Genomic DNA, 20,054 nt, shown 5'->3' on the forward strand with positions numbered 1-20,054 from the left:
GATGTTTATTTTCACTCTTTTCATTATCTACTCTAACTGAACTATAGGAGCGTGGCTCATTCATGGCAGGAGTTTTTAAAAGTATCCTAAATAAAAGATAAGAAAAATTTAACTGACCTTCAAGTGACTCAGGCCCTTTTGGAACGTCAGATCAACTGACACACACACACACAAAAACCAGAAGAGAGTGGTTCTGGGGACCATCTTGTCTGAGGGGCTCTCTGAGATGGGGCAGGGTGTCTCAGCTTCCTGAGCGGAGCACAACAAATAGCCAAAGTAGCCATAAGCAATACTCACCACTCCACAATTTCCGGATGAAGAATGGTGTTATTGACATTAAACCTGTAGAGGAAAAACAAATCAAGCCTATTAGTTCAATGGTCTATCATCTCCCCACAAGAAATACCTCTTTTAAGGCATACCAAGAGAGGGCATGACCCAGAGAGGGCACCAAGCTTTAACTTCATGACCCCCGGGCCCATAGAAGGCCTGCTGCTCACTTCCTGCAGCAGACTTGCAGCCAGGCCAAGTGCTCTAGGTGCAGTCAGAGAAAAAGCTGCTCGGCTGCAAAACACCATCCTCCACTCTCACTAGGCAGACCTAAAGGCCACAGCCTCCTCTGTCAAGTATACCAACATACACACAATAGGAGTCCCAGAAGAAAAGGAGAAAGATAAAGGAGAAGAATTTTTGAAAAGAAAAAAAAAAAAGGCCCCAAACTTCACCAATTTAATGAAAAACATGAATCTACACATCCACAAAGCCCAATAAACTCCAAAAAGGATAAATCCCAAGAGACCCACACTCAGACATATAATCTAACTGTCAAAAGACAAAGAGAAAATCCTGAAAGCAGTAAGAGGGAAAAAAATGCATGACATACGAGGAATTCTCAGTAAGATCAATGGCTGATTTCTCATCAGAAACCATAAAGGCCAAAAGGCAGTAGGATGAAAGAAAAAAAAAAATGCATCAACCAAGATTCTATATCCAGCAAAGCTATGATTCAAAAATGAAAGGAAAATTAAAACAGTCCCAGATAGACAAAAATAGAGAATTTATTGCTAGAAGACTTTCCTACCAGAAATCCTAAAGGAAATCTTTCAGACTGTAGTGAACAACACTAGAGTAACTTGAATCCACATGAAGAAAAACAAGGCATTGATAAAATAAATTGCATGAGCAAGTAAAGCGACAGAGTAAATGTACTTTTTTTTCTAACTCCTTTTTTCACCTCTCTGACTTAAAAGACTAAAGCGACAGAGTAAATGTACTTTTTTTTCTAACTCCTTTTTTCACCTCTCTGACTTAAAAGACAACTGCATAAAGCAGTAATTGTAAATCTGTGTTGACTAATGGAACATGTGAAGATGCAATCTGTATGCAACAACAGCACAAAGGAGGGGACAACATGGAGCTATACAGAGTTGTTGTATGCTACCGAAATTAAGTTGACATTAACGAAAACTAGACTGTCACAAGTTTAAGAGGTCATTTGCAATCCCCCAGGTAATAACTAAGAAAATAATTTAAACATACAGAAAAGGAGATGAGAAAGGAATAAAAACAATGTATCACAAAAAAATCAATTAAATACAAAAGAAAGTAGTAATGGAGAAACTGAGGAACAAAAATGACATATGACATATAGAAACTAGTGACAAAATGGCAGAAGAAATTCATTCCTTATCAGCAATTACTTTAGATGTAAATAGATTTGATTCTCCAATTAAAAGGCAGGGACTGGCAGAAGGAATTAAAAGAAACATGATACAAGTAAATGTTCTAAAAAGACACACTTTAGAGTCAAAAACACAAATAGGTTGAGAATGAAAGGATGAGAAAAGATGTATAATGCAAAGATAAACCAAAAGGGAGCTGGAACAGCTCTATTAATATCAGACAAAATAAGGGGTAAGACTAAAAAATTTACTAAAGATAAAGAACATTTTATACAAATTAAAAGATAAATTCATGAAGAAGACGTAATAATTATAAACATATATGCACCTAACAACACAGCCCCAAGATATATGAATCAAAAACTGACAGAATTGAAGGGGAAATAAATAACTCAACAATATCTGGAAACTTCAATACTCTGCTTGCAGTAATGGATAGAACAACTAGATGAAAGACTGACAAGGAAATAGGAGACTTGAGCAACACTATCAACCAACTACACCTAACAGACATCTCTAGACTACTCCACCCTACAGTAGAATACCCATTTTCTCAAGTGCACATGGAACATTCTCCAGAATAGATCATATGTTAAGCCATAAAACAATTCCCAATAAACTTATAAGGACTGAAATCATATTGAGTGTGTCCTCCAAGCACGCTGGAATGAAATTAGAAATCAATAACAGAAGAAAAATTCACTCATCTGTGGAAATTAAATTTTATACTCTTAAATAACCAATAGGTCAATGAAGAAATGAGAAGGGAAACTGAAAATACTGAGACGAATGGAAACAAAAGCACAACGTACCAAAACCTTAAGAATGCTGCTAAAGTAGTGCTTACAAAGAAGTTAACAGCCAAAAATACCGATGTTAAAAAGGAAGAAAGTTATCTCAAACCAATGACCTACTCTTGTACCTTAAGAAACTAGAGAAAGGAGGAGCACCTGGGTGGCTCAGTTGGTTGAACATCAGACTCTTGATTTCGGCTCAGGTCATGATCTTAGGGTCTTGAGATCAAGCCCCACGCCAGGCTCCGTCCGCACTGAGCATGGAGCCTGCTTGGGATTCTCTCTCTCTCTCTCTCTCCCTCTGCCCCTCTCCCCCAACACATGCATGCACTCTCTCACAAATATAAATCAAAATCTTTTAAAAAGAAACTGGAAAAAGAAGAGGAAACTAAACCCAAAGCAAGCAGAAGGAATAGAATAAAAATTTGAGCAGAAATAAGCAAAAAAGAGAACAGCAAAACAGTAGAGAAAAATCAATGGGATAAAAATTGGTTCTTTGAAAACATCAACAAAATTGACAGTTTTAGCCTGACCAAGAAACAAAGAGAAGGCTCAAGTTACTGACCAGAGATTAAAAAGAGGACATTATTAATGATTTAACAAAAATTAAAAGGATTATAAGAGAATATAATGAACAACTATATGGCAATAACTGGATAATTGAGATGAAAAAGACAAATTCCAGGATGCCTGAGTGTCTCAGTCACTTAAGCTTCTGCCTTCAGCTCAGGTCATGATCCCAGGGTCCTGGGATAGAGCTCCATGTCTGGCTCCCTGCTCAGCGGGGAGCCTGCTTCTCCCTCTTCCTCTGCCCCGCCCCCCCGCTTGTGCTCTCTTTCTCTCTCTCTCTAATAAAATCTTAAAAAAAAAAAAAAGAAAGAAAAAGACAAATCCCTAAAGACACAAACTACCAAAACTGATACAAGAAAAAAAAAATCCAAATAGACCTATGACAACTAAAGAGACTGAATTAGTAATCAAAACCTCCTCACAAAGAAAAGCCCTGGATCAAATGCCTTCATCATGAATACCAAATGTTTAAAAACGAATTAACACCAATCCTTCATTAACTCTTACTAAAACTAGAAGAGGAAGGAACACTTTTCAACTCATTCTACAAGCTCAGAATTACCCTGATACCAAAACCAAGACATCATAAGAAACTATAGCTAGAAATCTCTCATGAACACTGGCACAAAAAAATCTTCAACAAAACACTAACAAACAAAATCCACCAACATATCAAAAGGACATACACCATGACCAAATTATATTTATCTCAGGAATGTGGTTACTTCAACAGACAAAAAGAATATAATACACCATATTAACAGAATTTAGAACGAAACCACACAGATGTAGAAAAAGGATCTTACAAAATCCAACAACCTTTCATGATAAAAACACTCAATGAACTAGGAAGAGAAGGGAACTTCCCCAACCTGATAAAGGTATCTACAAAAAACACACAGCCTACATCATAGCTAATGGTCAAAGATGAAAAGCTTTCCCCTAAGATGAGGAACAAGGCCCTTCCTCTCCACTTATGTTCAAAACTGCACACAAGAAACATTTATCATAGTCATCATATACTGGAAGTTTCAACAATTTTCAAAGCACTGAGATATAGAAAATGCTCAATGATTACAGTAGAATTAAACTAGAAATCAGTAACAGAAGGAGAACTATAAAATCCCAATTTGTTTGGAAATTAAGCAATAGACTTCTAAGGACTTGCTGTTCAAAAAGGAAATAACAAAATTAGAAAATAAAAGCATGAAATATCAGAACTGGTGAAATGCAGGTAAACGATGCCCAGAGGAAAAGGTATTTAGTGGAAAAGAACACTGAAAACAATGATCTATGGGGCCACTGGGTGGCTCAGATAGTTAAGCATCTGCCTTCAGCTCAGGTCATGATTTCAGGGTCCTGGAATCGAGCCCCATGTCGGGCTCCCAGCTCAGCAGAGAGTCTGCTTCTCTCTCTCCTTCTGCCTCTCCTGCTTGTGCTCTGTCTCTCTCTCAAATGAATAAATAAAATCTTTTTTAAAAGAAAGAAAAGAAAACCATGATCTAAGCTCCTATCCCCAAACATGTCCCTTTCTTCTCTCTCAAGAAGCTAGAGAAAGAACAAACCTAAAGAAATTAAAAGGAAATTAAAAAGCACAGAAATCAATGAAATAAAAGGCAAACACAAAATAAAGAAAAATCTATAAAGCCAAAAGTTGTTCTTTGATAAGATAAACATAATTGGAAAAGGGACCCCAGGAGACACAAAAAGATCAGGTCAGGGCACATCATGTGTGACCTAGAGCTCAAGCTGGCAGTGAGAGAGCTGGGGAAGCATGGCATCGCCCAGCACAAAATACAGGCCTCAGCAGAGAAGCTGGGGCAAGGCTTCAACCCTCTGGATTCTGAGCCCTGCAGGGCATGCTGGCTTATGACCAAGCAGGGACTCTCCATGGCCCCATTACTGATGTTTGAAAACACCTATCTAATGCTGTGGTTATGCAGCTGGCACCCCCACTGCTGGTTGAGCCCACTGAAGAAGGAAGGACAGAGGAGAGAAGTGGGAAGGGGGCATTAACAGGCTAGGAGGATTCCAAATCTCCAAAGCTTTTGGGACTCCTAACTACACAAATAAGACCAACTCAAAGTCACCCGAAATGTTGCAGCATCAAAGCCCTACTTGTGAAATATCAAAGAGACCACAGGCAGCCAACCTGGTTCAGAGTCAAGAACAGAGCAGCAGATGACATAAATCAAGACGACAACACAGACTCTGCCTCCCATTTCCCCAAATGTCACTTTGACGTTTGGAAAAGCAATGGCCTATCTACTCAGCAGGAAAACACAGCAGTAAAATTTCACTTTACAAAATGTACGTACACATACACACATGCTCCTACAGACACATGAGCAGCAAAGTGACCCAGCACACAAACACAGATGCAAACACAACAGATATGATGAACACACACCCAAGCAGGCACGCACTTAGGAAGAGGTGCAGGCAGACACACACAGATGTATATGCAACACATACACACACACACACACACGCACACGCACACGCACACACACCCGGAGACAAACCCAGACAGGCATATGCTTAGACTAATACACAAAGATTGACCCCTAAATATACACGCATACAGAAACACATAGATTCACGCAAAAGGGCACTCAGATACAAAAATACTCAGAGAAACACTCAAGACACACACAGAAGAGTCCAAAAGACATTCACCCCCATTGCCTCTATCCTAGTTAGCATTTTCTATGATAAGCATGTATCAGTTGGGTAAAAACAACAACAAACCCACCAGTGCCTAAGAGGGTGGGGAGCAAGTGTCCTGGAAGCATAGGGTAATTCCCTGGTGGGCTCAGCCTGAGGGACGGGTGACAAAGGGTGAGCAGGATGGGCCCAAACTCCCTGCCCCAGCTCCTGGCCTTCTCCCTGCAGTTTCTAACTCCAGGAAGGAGGTGAGACCCACTGGAGAACATGCCCGCAAGGGCCCCCCACTGTCCTCCCCTGCTAGGGGCTGGAGTGGGTTCCTGTCTCCTCATGGAGATTCCATGGACCATAATGAGAAGCTCAAGTTAACCAAGAGTGACCTGATACGCAAGTTAACAGTAACCACAAAGCCAAGTCCCCCCACCACAGACCGGCATTTCGTTGTGATCATCAGGTTTTAACAAAGTCCCTCTATTTCCTGGGTTTAAAAATTCACATCTTTGGGGCGCCTGGGTGGCTCAGTTGTTAAGCATCTGCCTTTGGCTCAGATCATGATCCCAGGGTCCTGGAATCGAGCCTGGCATCGGGCTCCCTGCTCGGTGGGAAAGCCTTCTTCTCCCTTCCCACTCCCCCTGCTTGTGTTTCCCCTCTCACTGTCTCTCTCTCTCCGTCAAATAAATAAATAAATAAAATCTTTAAAAAAAAAATTAAAATTCACATCTTTGAATATTTATATCCCTACATTAGCAACCCCCCAAATTCAGCAATTCTATATTTAACTGCTTATTTAAATGGAATTAATTTATAACCAATTGTCTTCAAATATGCAAGGCAATTTAAGTAAATGCCAAAAGATAAGAAATACGCTTATCCTGAACAACCAGCTGATGTAAAATATCGACCATATTTCTCTCTCAGACAACGACATGAAACTGAGCCCTCCGCAACTCACTGCCCTGGCCCAGGGCTCCCAGGCACTCTGCCTGCTCTGGAGGGAACTGTCTCCTGGCAGGCAGGCACCCCCATGAGCCACCTGGCCCCTGCAGATCTTCTCCTCCAGGGTCAGCCTCCCTCTCTCTCTCCCTCTCTCAGGAAAATCTGCTCTGAAGTCTAAGTCCTCAGATGCTAGCAAAGATTTATCATGTCTGCCCTTTGCTCCCAGGCTACAGGAACCAATTGCTCCAGGCGGCCGTGGGAGGGAGCCCACAGGGAGAAGCCCCATGCCCTCCATACCACACCCCTACCCTCACCTGTCCACCCAGCTGTTCTCTGGCCGGGGCTAGCTGGAGCTGAGGTGAAGAGGCTCTTAACTGGCTGGACAAGTTCTACGATAAGCTCTTTTCTCCCCCCAGGCCAAGGGACAAAGGTGGCCTGGGATGGCCCATCAGCAGAAACCTAGAGGCCAAACCTGAACTTCTGCCACAGCAGGTCAATCAAAAATCCAAGACGTGGGGTGTTTCAGAGAAGTCCAAAAGGGTCAAAACCCAAATTTCCAGGAATAAGATGCTTTACTAGGGCAGTAAGAAGCAACCGGTGACAGACACCGATGGAAAGTGGGACAATAGCAAGACTCATCTTGCTTAGGAAACAGGCTATTATTATCCACAGCCAGCAGCTGGAGACGTGGCAGGCAGGTGAATGTGGCTGAGCTGCAGCAGCCCTCAAGGACAGCGGCAGAAGGAACGAGGGGACCAAGTCAAGGTGCTGGCAGCCAGGGTGAGTGGGAGGCAGGGGACCGAGCGGCACCCAGAGCCCAGGAATACAGACAGGACTTTCCAGCGGGCAGCTGGAGGCAGAGACCGGGGCCCAAAGTCATACCCGTGGCATGCAGGGTAGGGGCACGCACCGCAGGCTCCTACCCAACAGAGCAACCCGAGGGCTGAGATACTCGAAGGATGCCCCAGAGGGAAGGGAGGGAGGACCACAGGCAGGCCAGGGGACTCTGAAGCAGAGACACATGTGGGAGGGCTCTCACCAGCGGTGCATCGGTGCATCGGCCAAGACACATGGGTATGAAAACAATCCCCCAGCTCCTCCAGCCTGTGGGGGACAGGCTCTCAGTCCAGCAACGAGCGGCTGGGGAGTACCCCAAGTCAGCCCCATCTGGACTGGACTACAGATCGGAGAGGGCCCGGCCAGGGCCTGGGGAGAACCAGCAAAGTTAAGGCAGTCCCTGGCTCTCCAAAAAAGCTTCCAAATGCCGACTGGGCAGGGAGGGGGTTTGGCAGAGCACAGGCTCCTCTGGGCTCTTGGCAGGGGCTGAGGGGTCCCACAGACCAACAGGGGCCAGAGGCTGAGGTCCTGTTCACAGCAGGACTCCTCCTAGGGAAGAGGCCTCAGCTGCCACGGCCCACTGACTGTGATGGCCCTGAAATCTGCCCACGCCTCATCTCTGGGAAAACCTGGGGAGCAGCCAGCTGAGCTCTGCTCTCAGGGGTCACATCCGGTGCTCCCTCCCATACCTGCCACACCACCCGCCAGACCTGTTCCTGGGGTGCTGGGGAGGCATTCTCGGCACCAGAAACCTCTGGAGGGGGCAGGCAAAGAACCCGCAACGCACTGGCATCGGGACTCTTATAATCAGTGATCCCGAAGTCCACCTGGCCCACTGCACAGACACGGGGAGACCGAGGCTCAGGGGGGCAACAGGGCTTGATGGGGATGTGCTTGTGAACAAGTGAACACCTGTTTCCAGAGCACCAGCTCCATGCCAGGCTCCGGGGCAGAGCAGGATCCCATTTCGCCCCCATGCAAGCCCCTGCAACACCATTATGCGTGCGGGAGCTGAGGCTCAGAGGGCAAGCTCTGTTAAGCGAGGTGGCCACGAGGGCTCCCTCCTCTCACTCAGGGCCCTCCCCACGCGGCAGAGACCTAGCGGAGGCTGGAGGGGCCAGCCCATGGGAACACAGATGTTGGTGCTGGTTGAGGCAGGTGAGCCAGGCAGCAGCACCTCGGCAGGGCTAGGGGACCAGGGGAGGCTGGGCCCAGGACAGGCCACAGCGGGCTGGGCCCACGCCTTCCGCTCGGCTCCAGGGCCTGGGGGGACACGGCAGCTCCACGGCCAGCATTTCAAAGAGCGAGCACATGGCTACTCCAGGGAAATTCCCAAGAGGATGCAGGGGTTTGAGCAATGAGAAGCAAACCTGATACTTGCCCCCATCCCATCGCTCTTATCATTGGGGGAGCGATACATATTTATGAGCTCATAATCCTTCCGAATCACCCCTACATCACACAGACGCACAAACTCCCTGTGGCTCAGGCTCATACATAATTATTAGGCACTTCCTCTGTCACCGCCTTAGTCCACCAAAGGACGACAGGACGCAGTGGCACAGAGTAAGTGCGGAAGGGGGGGAGCTGGGGATGGGAGGCCCAGGAGCAAGGCTGGGGGGCCAGCCACACTCAGCAGCCTGGGGGAGCAGGTGCCCCCCTCAAGGGTTCCTCTGCCACAGCCTGGAGCCCCAGACGACCCCCCCCCCCCCCCCCCCCACCGCAGGGCCAGTCCCCAGCCGGCCCAGGGACACAGCCCAGCTTGCAGGAAGCTCTCTCCAGGGGCCTCAGTATGAGGGAGACAAGGAGGGCAAGGTGCCTTACCTCGGCCCCACATCTGCCTTCCCGCCTGGAGAGGCCCAGGAGGGGGAGCAGGGTTTGGAGGATGGGCCTGGAGCTAAACAGGGGGAGCGAGGGCAGGTAAGGGGGTCGCTCTCTGAGACTGGGACAACAGCGGACTCAGGCTGGGAGAAGTCAGTGCCAGGACTGAGGAGAGGGGCTGAGAAGAGCAAGGACCACAGAGCTGAGAGCAGGTCTCTAGACGGAGAGTAGGCCCCCGCCTGTGCGTGCTCCCCAAGCCCGGGCAGGTCTGCACTTGCATTATGGAGCTCAACAGAGAAGCAGAAGTTGGAAGTGATCTTAGGCAAATCATTTTTCTAAACATTTCCTCAAAATACCCAATCCGACTCCTTCCTAGCATCCTCCTGTTCGTGTATTTTGCGTCTAGCTTGCAGACAGGGCAAGGCCTGCGGGTGAAGAGGTGAGCGGGGGAGGAGGGAGACCATTCCAGGGGCCCCAGGACTCACTTGCTGATGCCCTCGAAGGAGGCCTCCCTGCAGATACTGCCGCTGTCTGTGTTGACGCCACGCTGTAGAGACAGAGGGAGCATGAAGGGCGGGGCAGGCACACGGGGCCGCCGTACGGGGTCCCCACCACCTGCAGGGGAGCGCCCGCCTCCTCCATCCAGCCTCAGGACTGGGGAAGAACCTGGAGCCCCCACCCCTGCCCAGCAAACATATCCCTTCCTGCCGTTCAGGTAGCTCCCAGCCAAGCCTGCCCTCCCACCCCTGCTCAAAGGCAAGCTGTCCGTTCTCTGCCGCAGCCTGAACCTGGAGGAAAGGAAAGGGCCGCACAAACAGCATCCCAGGTGCATGAAAGCCTCCTCCCTCAGATCACTTTGCTAAAACCAGCTCAGGCTGTGCAGGCACAGACAGGGAGTGTGCACACTCCCCACTGACGGGGTCCACAAAGCACGGTCACATCCAGCCCTCCCGGAGATGTGGGTAGGACCCAACTCCGGCGTGATGGGCGCTTCTCAGTGACACCACGGAGCTGTGGTACATCCCTGTCCTTCCCCTGACTGGGAGGAGAGTGGAATTCAGACAAGAGAGGAGACAAAAAGGACTCAGAGAAAAGTGTGCCATCCCCAGAGAGGCAAGGCGTTCCGAAGCGCCCTCCTTCCTCAAGAACGGCAGGCCAACATTGAATAATGCCCCCCAAAGAAAACACGCCCGGGCCATCTCCGACCACAATCATCTCACGTAATCTTCCTGCTCGGCCATCAAAACAGCAGAGCGGAAAAAAGACACCATGTGAAGTGCTTTAAAAAAATAAAAAACCAAGAAGAACTATTTCTGAAAAAAAATCGATGAACAAGAGAAAAGGGTCACTTTGGGAGGGAAGAACAGTTGTACACTCTCCACATTTGAAACTCCCCAAGGTCAAAAAAGTGCAAGAAAGCTGGTTCCTCTCTGAGCCATTTCGCTGCCAGAGGGCCCCCACAGCCCTATTTAAGGCACCAGGGGCCCACCGGGCACCCCGACCCACCCCCAGGCCGTGGCAGGTCATTCAGCATACCCAATTCTATATCTGATGCCAAAGAGCCCAACAACCTTGCAGACAGGCACCGCAGGTGTATCTTTAAAATTCTATTAACAATGGAGGAGACACAGGGTGGAAGCACACTGATATTCTACATCCACAAACTCTGTGAGCTCGGCCTGACACAAATACATTCTCCAGCTGGGCTTTAACCCTTGGAGTAGGCGTGGTGCCTTCTGCCAGGACCCGGCACATCCCAGGGACACTGGAGGATGGAGGACGTGGTCCCGGATGTATTCAGCCATCTTGAAGGAGGTGTCATACGTGTTACCGATGACCATTCCTCCAGTTCCCAAATCCTCTGCAGGGGTAGGCAGCTCCCTAAAACCCTTCCCCGTGGTGCCCAATCCCTGGACACCAGCCACTTACCAAAGTGAGGAGGACAGAGGGGTTCTGTGACGTCAGGACACTGGCGATCTAAAAGGTCAGAAAGAAAAATCCACTTTAGAGCAATCGCAAAGACATCTGATGGAGATGATATGCCACCATGACTTAACGATGTCAGCTCACATTTATGGAGCCGGTGGTTAAAACCAGGCAGTGATGCTGTTGTCCACATCCTGCAGATGAGGAGACCGAGGCTTGTGGACACCAAAGGACTTCTGAAAGCCACGTGGCTATCAAGTGGCAGACAGGGATTCACGCCTACACGTGGCACACCTTCCCACATGCTGCCCTGCCTCCGGGCCCCACACACATCCCAAGCTCCACGCCGCCAGACCTGCCCACCCCGCAACCCCCCCACCCCGCCAGGCCAGCACCTCTGTCCATCTGCCAGTCCCTCCTGAAAGACTTGTTCCAACTACCTCTTAGGCACTGATCCCAACAGCCTCCTGTCCCCAGGGCAGACACCTCCCTCCCTGCCCCCCATTCATCTCCTAGACTGTGTGGAGGCAGCTTCCCCCAATCCCACCCTCTGTCCCCCACCCCAAATCCCCACTCTCCATCCCTCCTCCACCTTGACCCACTCAGGCCTCATGTCCCTGCATGCTGGCTGCTTTCTATCCCAACCCCATGAATGAGTGTGCCACACAACCTCACCTCTCCATGCCTCTGCTCAGGCTCTGACCCCTGCCTAGAATGCCTCCTCCCCACCTCAGCAATAGTGAAGCCTTTTGTTACCCAGACAGATTCATTCACTCCCTCATCTCCCGCCCCATTCCCTTGGCAAAGTGCCCACCACACTGCATTAGCCATGACATCTGTACCCGAGAGCACCAAGCACCCTGGTGGGAGCATTTTCTTCTTTTCCTGGCCCCCATGCCTCAGTCTGCCCTGAATCTTGGTTACCGAGGCCCCTGCCGTATTTGAGCCCCCACCCCCAGCCAAAACTCTTTCACACCCTGACATGGGCGTGAGAAGGATTTGTTGTTTGTTGTTTTAACAGCTTTCCTGAGCTATCACTGACAGGCTCTACAATGCACATATTTAAAGTGCACATTTTGATAAGTTTTGACATATGTATGTACATGTTTTTTAATACTGAGAGGCTCCCAGAGAAAACCTGGAATATACTGAAAACTGTAAGAAGATAAAATACACCTACAATCCCATCCCCAGAGACTTTTTATCTCTGCGCATGAAAACAGAGATCTGTAATGACATCTGGATCATACGAAGTTACACACTTCATTTGTTTCCTGAGATGAAGTATTCTCCAGCCACGGGATTTTTACCAATCTCTACTGCCGGGGGAGGGGAAACGCCCAACAAGCCCCCTGATCATGGCCTGTGCCGGTCCCTCCAGACATCATCTCATCTAACCACCTGGGAAGTTGGGGCCACTTGTGTCCAGATTTCACAAATGAGAAAGCCGACAGGTTCAATCATTTGTCCAGGTTCATGGTTAAAAACGAGCAGAGGCCAGAGTTGAACATACGGCTGTATGGCTCTCTTAATGGACACGGCACAGTTCATTTATTCATTCATTCCTCTACTGGACACTTAAATAACTTCCAACGATTAACTAGTGTAAGAGAGGCCCTGACGAACACTCTTCTATACAAGTCCAGTTTCTTACCATAAATTCCTTTAAAAATGTATTTCCTTAAAAAAAAAGAGAGAGAGAGACCCAGTGACACCCCTGGGTGAAAAGCCATACGCCTCGTTGAGGGTTTTGATGCTGGTGGCCACACGATCCTCCAGATGTGTGCCAGCCGCCCTCCCCCCACGGCACACGAGGCTCCGCCTCCCCAGACCCTCCTCTCTGACTCCTGCCATGAGGACAACTGAACCCCCTACCCCCGCCTCTGTGCTGCACACACCAACAGCTCGGCTGAAGCCCTGCCATTCCCACAGGCCCTCCTGGAGGAGGGGGGACGCATTAAAAGGAACAAGAGCTGTGCATGTCAGGCCCCTGGGTGTGCTGTCACGTCGACAGGAAGGGTCTCCATTCATCAGCACAGAACAGCCCCGTCAATGACGGTGGCAGGACTGGAGAGCGAGCAGGCACCCGGGGACGGCACGTGCCACCGCCCTTGGCAGAGGGGAGCCAGATCACAAATGCACGGTCTGGTGGTTTCTCTCTCGGCGATGGCTCGGGACGTGCTGGTTAGGAATGATGGGGAAAGCAGGCCTCTCTGCGCTGCCTGGTGCGAAGACGGGCCGAGAGCCGACACACCAAGCAGGCCGGGCGTCTGCCAGGCCTGGCAAGACAGCGTCTCTGGTTGATCACGACGGCCTGAGTGGGCCCTGGTTCCCTCTGCGGTTGTAAAACCTCTCCCAGCCTGGCAGCTCCGTCCGCCCTTCCACATGGAGACCCATTAGCACTACGTTCTCCTCAGCACACCCCGGTTCCACGCCTCAGAGATAAAGGAGGCGGGCTGCGCCTGTGTGTCGCCAGCTCAAATGCAGCTCCAGCGCACAGGACGGCTCGGCTGTCAACCCCGGGCCTCGTTTCCACGGAGTGCAGGCCGCGGGGGACCCATCAGCCTTCCCAACCCAGTGCTGTAAATGCCCCTGACGTGCTGCATGCACAGGCAGCATCAATTTCCTGGGCAGCCAGGCCTCGCTGGCAGGTGGAGGGACGTGGCACAGGCAGAACTGATCAGAGCCTTGTGCAGAGGGGCCCTCCCTTGGGGACACTCAGAGGCTGCCCGAGGACCCCTCATGCACCCTCACGCTCAGGGCCCCAGCCAGGCCCGCTGGCTGCTCTGCCTGGGTGCTGGGCCAGAGAAAGGGGCAGAGCAGTCCTTAACCAAGCCTGCCCTGCTCTAGGGAGCTGGGCTTCACCCTGCGAGCACCCAAGCTTGTGAACTGTTTTGGGGCGCCTGGCTGGCGCAGTCGGTTAAGCGTCCGACTCCTGGTTTTGGCTCAGGGTCATGAGACTGAACCCCATGTCAGGCTCCACGCTCCATGTGGAGTCTGCTTAAGACTCTCTCCCCCTTGCACGCACGCATGCTCGCTCTCTCCAAAGTGAATAAATAAATCTTTAAAAGCAACTGTTTTTCACGGCCGTCTGAAACAAGGGTGCAACTTGGTGGCTGGCAACGCGTCTAAAAATCTGAACTTGTTTCTAAAATGTAAGCATCAGGAAAGCTCACAAACACCATGGATCTGCAGCTCCTCCTGCACAATTGGGAGTTTCCAGCAACTCTGGACCAGCAGTCCCACGTAGCAGCTGTCCCTTCAGAGGTGCCACCCCAGCCCCAGCCACTCCCTGATGCCTCCCAACGCCGAGGCCAAGAGGCGGGCGGCATCCACCACCGTGCCACCATGATGGTTTCTGACACCCGTCCTGCCCGAATCTGAGCCGGTGACCCCGCACCTCCCAACGTCTGCCCGGGGCCGAAAAGGAGAGCAAGTGCACAAGATGGGCCCCCCACCCTGCCAGCTCCCCTCCTGTTACGAATACCAGCCTTGGCACGGCACTTGAGTGCGACGCCTTGAAGCACTTCTCAAGGTTCTCCTGAGCCCCCCTTTCTCGGGGGAACCACCGTTTGCTCTACCTTCTCAATAATTAAAAGCAGAGTCATCTCTGGGGATGAGAGGAGCTCTATCAGACACCTGCATTTTACACATGACAGCGAGGGACAAGCCATGGCCTGGGGTGTGGGGCCTCCTGCCTTCTTTCAGAAAAGACAGGTGTGAGCTGCTTCCCAGCTGTGATTTGTCACAGATGGCTGAGGCTGCCCGAAGTCAGCTGGGGGTCGGCACCATAGAACTGGCCTGGGGAGCCTTTCCCCGACACAAGGGGTTTCTTGCCACCTTCCATGATGGAGTAGGCTCCAGGCATCTCAAAGGCCTCCCAGCACAGGTGTCTCCATGTAGTAGTTTATAGTATCAGGCTCCATTTCGAACCACAGAAGACCAAAGACACTAGGGAGCCTGGGTCACCCCCTATGTGTGACGGGGCAAATGCAGAAGTGGAGGGCCTCTGGGGTCCAAAGGTCTGGGGGTTGCCCCCTAACTCTGCTGCTCCCCGGCTGGGGGCTGCAGGTGAGGCCCGTCCCCTTGGCCTTGGCCTCCTCCTCTGCAACGAGGCATGAGCTGTGGGCCCACCACAGAACAGGGCACAAGAGATGAAGGGATCCGTCTCAATGTTACTGGAACCTGCAGGTGCCACCCCACCCCAGAGTGAAGCACCTGACCAGCTGTCAACAACGAGCCCCCGTCTCCAGTAAGAATCAGAGCAGTAAGTCAGGAAAGAATTGATGAACCATGACAGTGATGACGACGGGACACAGAGGACAGCTCTTGGACCCGAGATCCTGTCCTCTGAACTCCTCTGAAGGCTTCATTTAAGATTCTGCTTCGTAAATACAGACTGAGAGTGGGCTGCTCTGTGGGGCTGTGATTCTGCACGACAGGCTTTCCTGTCCCGACGCTCCAGACCTGCGTCCCTGTATCTGGAGGCCAGCTCTCCTCTTTCTCCCCAGAAGCCACAGGATGAAGGGAGCTGAGGTTCCCCCAGACACAGAAGCAACAACGTCAGACTGTGGCTGGGCAGGCTGTAGCACAGAGACGCTCTGACTCGGGGGGGCTGAGTCCCAGGCTGCCCCCTCCAAGTTTCTGGGAAGGTCAAGGTCCCCAAGGGCAATAATGTTAAAATGCAGTTTATGGAGGCAGGAGGGATACACCTGCCAAAGGAGAGGGTCAGGAATAAAATCAGAACTAAGGATAGAGTAGGTCACTGCTCCCTAGTACTTAGAGATACAAGGTAAGTGGCAAATGACCTCATCAGGGCATGCAAATAAATGTTCAGACTATTTGAGATCCTGCACCCAAAGAGATCAATACAACAGGTCACATGTGTATTAACAGACTCTTTAGATGCTATGAGTCACCCCCAGTAACTTGGTATTGAAATCCCAGGACAAGAAAGATCCATCAAAAGCCCCCTCTCTCTACAACCCAACCGGGCAGCAGGTGTCGCAGACACAGGCGCCCACGGCCTCGTCGATGCGAGCTGCACTCCTTCCCCAAGGCCCTCCTGACCAGGCACCGCCCTGCCAGTCACCTTCTGCAGCAGACTGGGTCCTGGCTGCTGAGTTCAGCCCTGGGTCTCAACCAGCTCTGACGCCCACACGCCCCTGGAACCAGGCAGGCAGAATGTGACAGTAATGTCTGGGGGAAGGAACTGGGCCTTAGAGACAAATATAAAGCAGCAAAAGGCAGACTAGAGAGCAGAACACAGCCAGTATCCAGCATGTCCACCGCAGGTCCCAAGAGCCAGGGTGGGAGGGGCGCCAGTGTGGACCAGTCAGCAGGGGATGCAGCGGGCTGGCACAGGCCTCGGAGCTCGGGTAGGACACGGGGGGGGGGGGGCGGGCATTCTAGGGCAGCAGAACTGGAGCAGGACCATGTCTGTGTGGGGGACAGTACTAACGCGGGCCTGCGTGGGGCCAGGCGTCCTCCAGCAGACTGTGCCGGGCCCCCGCCCCGGGGGCTGAGCCACACTGCTTCTTCACTGCGCTGTGGGTCTGGCCAGGATCCCTGCAAACCTGCCTCCCACCCAGTGCCGTCATTCCCCAACAGAGCCTGTGTCCTACCCAGGGTAAGGGGTAGCTGCTTGGTCTCCAGCTGGCTGGCTCAGCAGCTGCTTCCACACTGATCCCCAGCTCTTAGGTACGTCCACGTGCGATCTCGGTCTGGCTGGGGAAATGTGGCGTGGGAGGGCCCCATCCAGCTGACCCTGCCAGGCTGGGGTAGACCTTGAGCAGCAGGCCTCCTGGTGTTTATGTTCTACCTAGCACTGACCTGCACACAGTGTGGGGGTTGTAACAGCGCCCAGGGACAGAGCAGAGAGGCCTCCCTATGGGCCTGGCAGTGGCTGCAGTGTTGGGGGCCTTGGTCCCCCAAGGAGACCATGGGGGTGCATAGCTGCGCTCTCACCTCTGCCCCAGCCCCGTCCCATCAGCCGTGGAAGTCAGGGGCAGCGCCTTGTGACTGCCTGGATTCGGGACAGATGCAGAGCCTCCCAGAAGGACAGGCATTCACCTATCCAGGCCACATGACACCGCTGGGCATCCACACTGGGAAGTAGAGGAAAGCCAGGAAACTTCCAACTGCACCCCACCCCACAGGGCTCTCAAAGTCTGGGGCTTTTCTGGCAGTGGCATCTGCAGCCAGCGGCGGCTGTGGGGAGGACCTCCCAATATGTGGGGGCCCGGGCTGAGCCGGGGGGGGCATTGAGATGAGACCTCCCAGAGATGTCCTCCTCTGGGAAGCTCAGCAGCCATAACCCAGGTACCAGAAGCCTCCAGCCACTGAGTCAGGGGCCCTGGGCCAGGCAAAAGGGGGGCCTCTTCAGGGAAGTCTGAGGTACACGTCCTGCCGGCGCTCCCCAAACGAGGGCACTGCCGCGGTGGCTGGCGGCCAGGTGGTGACATCCCACCACAGGCCACCAGGTTATGGCCGTGAGAGGAAGGGGGTGAGGGGGCCCTCGACGGCTCAGAGAGGAGTTGACTGCTACTGACCTCGTCTGTATACTGGACGTCATCCACGGCATACTTCTCCTTGAAGTACTCCTTGGAGTGGATCCTCAGAGAGAAGCACAAGGAACACCAGGGTGAGGGTTTGGCCACACTCGGCACAGGCTGCCTTCCCGCCCCCAAGCCCAGACCATAAAGCCCCGGGCCACAGAGTGAACGCTGAACTGCACCTGCCTCCCTGACCTCCCGCAGCTGACCTCCGCCGTCCAGGAGCCCGTGACCCTGGCCACCGGCAGCAAGCATCTACAGACCACACCTCCCCCTCCACCACAAGTGAGAGCCCACGGGGGGCCAGCCAGCATTCCCTCTGGGGCATGAAATAAGCTGCCTCCCAGGAGCCCCCCCCATAGAGCCTCTTTAGAGGAATGTTTTAAAATTAACATTTGAAAGAAGTCAATATCAGTATTACTCACTGTGATGAGAAACATTCAAGCTTACTCATCACCACTGAAAAATCAGCCATGAGAAGACAGAGACAAAGGGAGGAGGTTGGGCCACCCCCCAAAGGGCTCTGGGTCATGGTCGCAGTCTGGCAAGCAACCCCCCCCCCAGCCTCCTGGTAAGTGGCTGAGTTGATGTCACTGCTGGTGACAGAGCTCACACGAGGTGGGGCACTAGCCACACGAGGGGAGGGTGTCACCAGCCAAGTCTAATGACGCACACACGCCATCCTGCGCCATCCCACGCCTGGGCACCACATCAGCACGGGGGGATATGCCCCCAGCCTGCCTGTGATCGCATGGTATTCTAGTCACCAAGTGTTAGATCCGAAAGAGGCCTCAGGGGAAAACAGCAGATGGTTTTCAGCCTGTGCTTCCTGGACTCTCAAGGGCGAGCAGATGACGGGGGTGAGGGTGCCAAGGACAGGGTGCCTGGGGAGGCCCAGAGAGGCCAGGGGAGGAAGCACACTTCTAGACTTGGAGAGGACCATCTCCAAAAGCGAGCTCCCTGTGCCTTTGAGTGACTGGTGTCACTGGCCAGGAAACAGAAGCCCACTCCCCTCCCTGAGCCCTGCACCACTTCTCTCCGGGGCTGGAGGCCCCGGTTCTCCGTCTACCACGGACAGCTCACTGACCCTTGGCGACTAAGTGGTGACACTCTAAGCCATGCACAAAAGCACACGCCATAAGGGTGGGGGGGGCCATCGGGGTCCTCACCACATCCACCCTCCACTGCACCGGCTGCAGGCCCAGCGCCAGGACAGATGCCCTGCATCCTCAGCAGGTCTCCAACCCACCTCTGGCCCCTTGTCACTTCATCACTTGCAGCTGTGACAAGCATCCAGCGCAAACTCCCAGAAGATTTGGGAAATGCCAAGAACCTGCTTTCAAGGGATGCTTCCTACAGAGGGCGTCTCAGCCATCACCCCAGGGAACGCATGCCTGCGGGCCCTGCCCGGGATCTTGGCCGCCAGGCCTCCGCACAGACCTAGACTTGAGACCCGGGAACGTCTCCGTGTACTCAACCTGAGGTCAAGGTCTTCACAATGTGGAACCAGAAGAGATGGGAGGAGGAGGGATAAAGGCGAGGCAAACACAAGGTAGCCGTGTCCTGTGGGCGGCCCCAGGGCTGTGTGCTCACCTGTCCACCCCTCGCCTGCCAGCCACAAGCCATCCACTTGCCACAGGAGCCAAGGAGCAGCCAGGGCCGGGCAGCCCACAGGAGAGCCTGCTGCCGCCACCCTGATTATCTGGGAGGAAGTGAGGGCGGGTGCCAACTCCCAACGTGCCCCCTGTCCTCCTCAAAGAGGTCGAAGGACACAGTCCAGAGCACCCAAAACCACCCAACTACCACAGGCCTGGTTCTCAATAGGAATGATCACTTGACAGATACAATCTGAAAACCCATGAGCATCTTTTCTGGCACTCTGCATGCCATTCTTTCTGAAAGGGCAGAGATAATTAAGTTTGAACACTACCTATTGTTTGTGTTTGGCGGCTAATTATGGTAAAAATAATTTAAATGTCACCCGAAGGGATAAGCCAGCCACCAGAGGCTCAGCAGCCACGATCTGGCAGGGCTGACGGGAGAAGGAGCGATACGCCCACGAGAGCCGTACAGAACCGGCAGGAGAGGTCACGGGGCAGCTACACACCCACCGAGCGCCAGGCGGGTGGCAGCCACATGGAGGGCCTGCATCCTGCCCTGCCTGGAGTCTAGGGTCCCGCAGCGCAGCTCGTGGCAGATCCCACCATACAGCGGGTCCAGATAAAGCCACTGCACCGGGAAAGAGTGGGTCACAGGGGAAGCCGGCC

General features: G+C 52.1%; 1 protein-coding gene across 1 annotated transcript in view; it reads right to left on the reverse strand.

The window, feature by feature from the left end:
- The window catches only part of PEPD (peptidase D), a 117,308-nt gene that overhangs the window by 82,180 nt on the left and 15,074 nt on the right, over positions 1–20,054 (reverse strand). Inside the window, exons 4-7 of the mRNA XM_036118464.2 lie at positions 17,785–17,848; positions 11,237–11,284; positions 9,793–9,854; positions 298–342 (exon numbers count right to left, since the gene is read on the reverse strand). Coding sequence (XP_035974357.1) covers positions 298–342; positions 9,793–9,854; positions 11,237–11,284; positions 17,785–17,848 — 219 coding nt within the window. The remainder of the gene's footprint in view (positions 1–297; positions 343–9,792; positions 9,855–11,236; positions 11,285–17,784; positions 17,849–20,054) is intronic.

Source organism: Halichoerus grypus, chromosome 15 (assembly GCF_964656455.1).
Source record: "Halichoerus grypus chromosome 15, mHalGry1.hap1.1, whole genome shotgun sequence".
Classification (NCBI taxonomy): Eukaryota; Metazoa; Chordata; class Mammalia; order Carnivora; family Phocidae; genus Halichoerus; species Halichoerus grypus.